The sequence below is a fragment of the Labrus bergylta genome, chromosome 22, assembly GCF_963930695.1.
Source record: "Labrus bergylta chromosome 22, fLabBer1.1, whole genome shotgun sequence".
Classification (NCBI taxonomy): Eukaryota; Metazoa; Chordata; class Actinopteri; order Labriformes; family Labridae; genus Labrus; species Labrus bergylta.
This window is the reverse complement of record NC_089216.1, coordinates 5,971,090-5,978,956: the sequence shown is the minus strand read 5'-3', so window position 1 is coordinate 5,978,956 and position 7,867 is coordinate 5,971,090. Positions and strand designations below refer to the sequence as shown.

The following is a 7,867-nucleotide window of genomic DNA, read 5'->3' as shown; positions in this document are numbered from 1 at the left end:
CATACCCTGAAGAACAGCACAAACACATTTGATATGATAATAAATAGCATCTTTAGTAACAACATTCATATTTAAAAAAACAAGCACCGTACAATACCTTAATGTACACGTTTCAACATCACAATATTTCGATTTCTTTTACAGCAGATTTGTGCTCATTGTTAAGTTAAATTGCAGACATTTACACAAACTGATCACATGTTTTAAGTTAGAACAAATACGTTTCATTTCAAATGATACAAATAGAAAATTGACGAGCCGCTCGGGATGGGAATGTAAGATGTCACATTAAGGCACGGTGGAAAGAAAACAATTTGTGTGCGTTCTGTATTATAGAATACCACAAAAGTCCAATCCTCAACTTAATACTGAAGTAGCTTTTCTTTGACACAATAACACTAAGTGTGAACCATAACCACTTTAAGTCTCCTACATTCTTACAACATTGCTAAAAATTCTAGCCTCTTACTAGCACTACAGAACATGGTGTCTCTTAGACAAAGTTGTTGTTGTGCTCAATCCTGGTCACCATGGTGGATACAAGCCGCTCCAGCTGCTCCGCTCTCTGCTTCCCCGTCTGAAGAACTTCCTCGTGGTTGGCCTTCTCTTGGCTGTCGTAGTCCATCACCGCCTGGTTGGTGATCAACGAGAGGGCGAAGACACGCATGCCGCAGTGACGGGCGACGATCACCTCAGGGGCTGTGCTCATTCCTATTGAGTAGAAGAGAGGTTGAAATAAAACTTTTAAAAAAGATGCAAGGATAAGTAAGAAAGCCACGCATATTAAAGGTTTATTTCGCTAATAAGGATCATAAGAAGAAACACAAATCTTATGTTACTAATTGTTGCTAGCTAAAACAAACTTCCAGTAGGCCTACCTATTGAGAGAAGGCCCACATTGAACTAAAACATTACAAAAGACATCATGGACATAATCATTCTTTTTTTAAAACAATTTTTTATCACTGTTGTAGCTGCAGAAGAAGATCAGAGCATTTTGCTAACGACTGCTTGCAACAATAACATGCTTAGCCTATAGGCTTATTTAAAATTATTTTTTTTAAACTGCTAATTTCTAGGGAAAGGAAGGGCACATTGAAATAAAACCTTAAAAAAGGCCTGGATAGATAAAAGAGAAAAAACACAAGATTATTTTCACTATCATATCTTCAAGGGGATAAATGCTAAGCTAATTTCACTAATGGGCTAGCTACATTAAAATTTGCAATTTGACCAAAACCTGTGCTTAAACCTAATGATTGAAAGAACATATTGATATTAATCATAGAAATAATAAATATTAATAATTATTACTTTATTTATATAGCACCTTTCAAGAGGAATGGATGCCAAAATAAATATCAAAGAATATTTTTCAGGAGAGTTAATGTTGTTGTTGAGTGCTAGCTAGATTAATACAGACTTGTACTTTAACTATGATATATTGTATTGGTGACTTCAAATCTTTTTTTGGCTACTCACCAACAGCATCAGCGCCCAGTTTGTGAAGCATACGGGACTCAGCGATGGTCTCAAATGAGGGTCCACCCAGCACGCAGTACACGCCCTCCTTCAGGAAGTCTCCATAGCCGAGCTCCTGTCCCACGTCCATGGCTAGCTGCTGGAGATCTCTGTCATAGGCGTCGGACATGCAGGGGAAGCGCACACCAAACCTAAGGGAGGAAGAAGAACAGGTGGAAGGTTTAGTGGGGAAAGGTAAAAGGAAATGTTGCTGAATGTCTGCAGACCACTTTTGCAGTAGTAGGTCTAGTGCGTAAAAGAGAACAGGATTGCATAACGCTACCTTTCATCATTCGGTCCAGACAATGGATTGTTGCCAGCGAATCCTGGCATGTTGAGGTGGTCTTTGATGATCATGACATCTCCAACTTTAAAGTCCTGATTGAGGCCTCCGGCAGCGTTGGTTAGCATCACTGTTTCCACGCCGAGCAGCTTGAAGATGCGTATGGGCAGCGTAATCTGGAGAGGAACACGTATGTTGTATTAGAAGGAACTCTGGTTGACAGGATCTTTTACTAGCATGACTAGATTGAATACAAGTATTTGAATGTTCTCCGAGATGTTGCACCACACTCACCTTCTGGATCGTGTAGCCCTCGTACAAGTGGAAGCGCCCTTGCATGCAAACGCACGGCCGCCCCTTCAAGGTGCCGAACACCAGCCGACCCGCATGTCCGTGCACTGCAGGTTAAAATACATCCACTCAGTGAATATGAACAGGAAACGGAAGAGAGAGAAAAAAGTGTGTCACTTTAGTTGGATTTAAACTCACCGGTGCTTTGTGGAAAGTTTGGGATGTCTTTGTAGTTGAAGGCCACCTGGTCCTTCAACATGTCAGCCAGCCCTCCGAGCCCTGAGCCGCACACGATGCCCACTGTGGGTCGGACGTCTGTCTGCGCCAGCAGCCAATCGGCAGTGGCCTTGCAGTCCTCATAGCTGTAGCTGCATGACATGAAAAACAGAGTCAAAGGTTAGGACGAACTTTAGGTTGTAAGGGATACACGCACAGGTCAGGGCAATAATTCAAGTCAGCTGAGTCTGATTTGTCTTTAAAGGCTGGGGGAGAGCTTTGTGTGAAGCCAAGTGAGCAAGATAAGAATGAAAACTGAACCCAGAAAGATCAGCAGTTACATAATACAAGTTTTTTTTGTGCACTTTTTTGCTTATTCTGTCCAATAGATGTCGTCAAACAGTCAGAGTTGTGCTTTGTCTAGAGGGGTTTTCTATCCCTTTTTTCCACCTTACACGTTCAGTAACATGTGATGTGCTAATCACATTACAGGGCAAGAGCTATTTTCTGGGCGGCAAGCCTAATCTGAGAACTGATACTAATAAGGATATGACTTTTGAAGACATACACAGACACATTCCTGCAGAGTCAATGCAGTATCATTCCCCTCGTGCATGGTGACACACACACTGTTTAAAGGTTTGCTAAAGTGAAATTAAACATTTACTTATTACATTGTAATAAGTGAAACTCCTGTAACAAGCTGCTACTTTCACTGCCACCCAGACTTAGATCAACCTATGTAGTGTTATGTTCTTAAAGACCGTCTTTGAAACTTGCTGTTTCTGTTATTTGAACCATGAAGTCACAGAAAGACATTAAAAGAATATGGATATTCATTATGGTGTCATCAGCAAAAAGCAGCTTTTAAAGTGCCAAAGACATACTTTTTTCCCCCCGCGTGGACTCCCTTTGGAAAACGAATGGCTGTTGTTACTTAACATCCGCTACCCAAAGCACATGAGCACAATTTTTTTGGGCCCCCTGCCAAACATTCCTGTTTTATTCTGTACCCCTCGCCCTCAGCCTGTCCATGAATGGACCATGTGTCCGGCAGCATGGAGAAGTGAAAGCTGAAAAGAACACACTGTTCAGAAGTGTACTCACCCTTTGTTTGTCTCTGGAAACATCTCGGAAGATTAAAAAAAAGAAGTGTCTGATGTTGGGGGGGGGGGGGGGAAGAGTGAATGTGTGAATACACGCTTTGTAGGCGCAGAAAATCTAATTCCAAGGCAGGGAAATGTTGAATCAGAGTCCAGCTGTTGATATGTAAAGTATGGTATCGAAGCCTGTTTAGAAAAAAGTATTTTCTTGAGTTCTTCTGGTTTGGGATCCTGATAAAGTCTTCAGTTCTTCTCAGTTGTGTCTGAAGAAATGGCAGTTGCCGGCTCTATTATAGACCCAGAGCCCCCTCCCATCCAACACCACACCTCCTCTGCTCAAAAATGACGCATGTGGTTGCGCAATCCTCATTGGCTGTTGGGACACACCTTCACAATAGGGAACCCAAACTAGAAGAGGAAATATACTTTCTGATCCATAGCCCCCCCCCCCCATCCCGTTCATCGCCCTCCCCTCTTCACTGCAGCAGTATAAAGTGACTTATTAGCCACTTTTTTAGGCATTCACATCAATGTCAACAGGAAGTGACATCCTTTCAGCTCTCAGCTTTTATTGAGGTTAGGTTATTGTCCCGCACGCAGAACAAGATATGATGTGCTTTTAACCTTGACTCAGGTTCTTAGGAAACATTTTGTTTTGATTATCACGTGTCTGACCCGTCCTTCTGTTAGTGTTTTCATTGAAGGGGATGGAAACACACACGTCATAACACATGTTGACTGACAAAAATCCATCTCTATGCTAGTTCCAAGGAACCGGAGTATAGTGATTGAACACAATGCTGTGTACTTTGTTTGCCTTCAATGTAACCAAATTCTACTGAAATTTGCAATTTAAGATTAAACAATGAATTGGTATACAATAATCCGTATATACAATAACCTAAATGCATCAAAATTAGTCTTGTCAAATGGGTACATTTTTTTATTGTGATTAATCATATGTTTTCAATAGCTAATCGTAATTAATCACGTGTTTAAAATTATCAGGCTTTTATTTTGAATTTATCTTCTGTCTAAGCTGAGAGTACTTGCTTGTGTTTGAATTCAACCTGCTTTTATTTTGAAATAAAGTAAGGACCTTCTAGTAGATGGAAGGTTACAGCATTAACTTATCCGGAACAAAAGTAACGTTTTTTTTAAATATATATTATACATTTTTGGGCTTTTTATGCCTTCATTGGAGGGACAGGACAGCGGATAGAGTCAGGAACTGTGGCGAGAGAGAGAGTGGCAAACAACAGGCAGGAAAGTAGCCACAGTTTGGATTTGAACCAGGGCCGCCCGCCTCGAGGACCAACGCCTCTGCAAGAGCAAACCACCAGGCAACAGGTGCCTCCGAAAAAAATAACTCTTTAGGGATCAAAAACAAAATGAAAACAGTGAAAATGAACTGTAAAAAAGTGATATGTTTGATGTCATTAGGTGGATATTACCGTAAACTCGTCATCTGAGCGGTCTGAGAGTTTTTTTTAAGGTGAAATGAGACATTCAAATATGCAGCAGTGTCTCAGTTCTTTTCAAACTGTGACTACAGCAAAACATCCCGAAGTCTAATCCACAGTGCACCTCTATGGACAGAATGGCATGTGATGTATCACGATTAAAATAAATGAATGCATTCATTTCAGATGTTGATTAATCCAGATTGACTATATAATGCTGACAGCAATAATCATAAAAAATACATCCTATCAATGGACTTCTATTATTTGTAGTACTCCACAACAGGATACCACAGTTCAAACTGAAAGATATTGAACCTTTTCCTGCTGCTAAAAGCAATTTATGCACATCAATTAAGAATAACATTCAGATTTCTTTAGGGGGCTCTTAGTACAAATTTTCATGAATTCATTCCTCTTGGTAACTTTGTGAGTGTACCCTTTCAAACTGTCTATCGGCTAAGATGAATTCTTCTTTTGGGTGTGAACAGCATGTGAAGCTGTAACCATATATGGCTCAGACATCTCATAACAGCAGATCTATATTAGGATAGGAGCCAAGTATATGTTGTGAACATCTGTTTGTCTGCTGCACAAAAATCATGGTCATGTAATCTTTTTTTTGCCTTTTAGAGATGTACCCAAATGGAGAGGAATATGTGGTCTTGTAAGAGCCCAAAGTGTGCCCAAATATGGGGGACGGGGGCTCACTTTCGGGCCCTTACAGGGCTGTACCTTCCAACAGAATATTAGCAACTATACTTTGTCAGCAATTTGTGTTCTGTTGCTGTTTTCTGACCTCGTCCTGATAAATTCTTAAATAATCCACCCTCTGTTTCGCTATTTCATCATTGAACTTCTACAGCAGAAACAACCCCAACCTAACAGTTTCATTTTAACATCTATTTCCTAAACAACAGGAAATGATTTCTTTACCACATTAACTGAGAATTATATACATAAAAATGTGATCTGCGATATTTGTCATAAGTCAAAGGAAACAGCTTTATAACGGTAATTTGCAAATTGACAAACCCGCATTAATAGTATTTTTTTCTTTGAGTATTTATAACACCTTATTCCCAACTTCACAGCTGTGAGAAGCTTCCTGATGCTTCCTGTAGTTTTTGCTATTGCTGCTGGTAAGAGCTCACTGAAACACCTCGGTTAGAGCATTTATGCGTTGTAAAGTAGACAGATTACAACACATAATGAAGTAACAGTGCATTCCTTTGATCAGCTCATTTATGGTTCTTTATTGTACTCACGGGTTGTGTTGAAATTGTACACACACACACACACACACACACACACACACACACACAACACATGCAATCACGAGGAAGATCAGTCACCTGGACTGAATGTCCTGTAATCGATGTTCCTGAAATAATATGAAAGGATCGGTTTGTTCGACGATGTTGATGCGTGCACATTAAAGTGAGCAACTCAAGGTTGAAACAGCAGAAAACACACATTAGGACACTTAAGAGCAACAGGAAAGTTAAGAGGATTGAAAGCAGAAAAGTAGCTGAACAGTTCCTGTAATTGATTATCCACCAGTTGTGGAAAGCAAATCCTGTATCTTTTACTTACAGATATTAGGTACTGTTGTGAGAAAAAACTCTGGTGCAAGTAAAACTGTACTTAGTCAGCATGACAGGCCTTTTTATTCTTGTGATTTTTATGATAACTAAACTAACAAATAACCAGAATTACAATTTGTATGATAATCATTTTGTGTGTATTTGGTCAAATATGTACACAATGTCACCATATTATAAAAAAAATGAATCTAGTCGACCTCTGTTAAATCCGTTTTAGAGGACTTAACCACAATGGCAGACTTGACAGGAAAGGAGCCACAGGTCCGATTTTGTTGAATTCAATCTTAAGCCCATCAGCCCTATGCGTGATATAGCCTCTTAGAGCAGCAGACACTTTTTGGAGCTTCCCTTTGCAGCCAGCAGTTTGCAATATTGGGCTCCGTGCCAACCCTTCCTACTCTAGGCTTTTCCATTTTTAAGATTCAAAAGTTGAAAGATGACATCTTACCGCACTTTTATGCATTATGTCTGTTTAATGACATCAATTCATTAAAGCTTATTCAGGGTCATGTGACCGCAGATGCCAGCCAGGATTATATTTGGGTTGATGTGTTTCACTTCTCTTTTGCTCTCTTTCCAACTTGTCTTCGCTTGTAGACAATACCAAATACCAATGCCTACAGATTCTGCATTTACAATGGAGATCATCTGGACTGTAACTTGGACTTGAACTAAAGCAAGCATTGCAAACAGGTTGCCAATAATCAGGAGATCCCCCCATTGGGGGAAACATGGGTGACAAGACAACTCAACAACAACAACACTTTTTGGTGAGTACAGAAGAAAATATACTATTCTGTAATAGAAACCCATGTATGACCTGTTCTTCCTGTGAAAGTGAGCAACACTTCCCTTGAAACTGCATCGATATGTATATAAGAGTAGGGTCTAGCGTCTCGAGGTTACATTTGTTGTGAACTGGTGCCATAGAAGATTGATTGATGCTCCAAGGAAAGGAAAGGGAACAACTCAAAAGTCAATTGATTACTAGATTATCAAACCACGACCAGTCATTGAGTCAGTTAAAAAAACATTATTGTGAAGAACAAGGATGTAAGGTTGTGCAATAGTGATGTGTTACAATGACAGACCATTACGTCTTGAGCGTGAGTTTGTACGGTTCCTCAGACAAGGTATTGAGAGAGTATGTGAGGTCAACAGGCGGGTACACGCGACAGATCAAGTCATCAGGACGCCATGACTTCCAAAACAAACTGTGATACTGAAAATGTCGGTTCCAAGGTTCAAAGAGACTATTCATTTATTTGTTTTTTAACAGGAACACATGCAATGAGCAATGCGCCATATGTCAACACACAGTAGATGACACAGGTTTCTAGTCGCAGCTAATTTGCAACACCTTTCCCTGGCAGGACAGATGCA

At 40.1% G+C, this 7,867-nt stretch overlaps 1 protein-coding gene across 1 annotated transcript; it reads right to left on the bottom strand.

Moving 5' to 3' along the window:
- Positions 1 to 27: 27 nt before the first annotated feature.
- pnp5a (purine nucleoside phosphorylase 5a) lies at positions 28 to 3,682 on the bottom strand. Its single transcript, XM_020640360.3, has 6 exons — positions 3,419 to 3,682; positions 2,294 to 2,463; positions 2,099 to 2,202; positions 1,805 to 1,980; positions 1,483 to 1,673; positions 28 to 711 (listed from the first exon to the last, which is right to left on the bottom strand). The coding sequence occupies exons 1-6, from the start codon at positions 3,439 to 3,441 to the stop codon at positions 494 to 496; spliced, it is 882 nt and encodes a 293-aa protein (XP_020496016.1). The 5' UTR covers positions 3,442 to 3,682; the 3' UTR covers positions 28 to 493.
- Between the last annotated feature and the right edge of the window lie 4,185 nt (positions 3,683 to 7,867).

What these genes read in the sequence shown, in the direction of transcription:
- pnp5a (XM_020640360.3), bottom strand. Translation starts at nt 3,441, where the DNA reads ATGTTTCCAGAGACAAACAAAGG. An exon ending in TTTCCAGAGACAAACAAAGG is followed by an intron (nt 2,464 to 3,418) that starts GTGAGTACACTT and finishes CATGTCATGCAG; the next exon opens with CTACAGCTATGAGGACTGCA. An exon ending in AAACTTTCCACAAAGCACCG is followed by an intron (nt 2,203 to 2,293) that starts GTGAGTTTAAAT and finishes TTTAACCTGCAG; the next exon opens with TGCACGGACATGCGGGTCGG.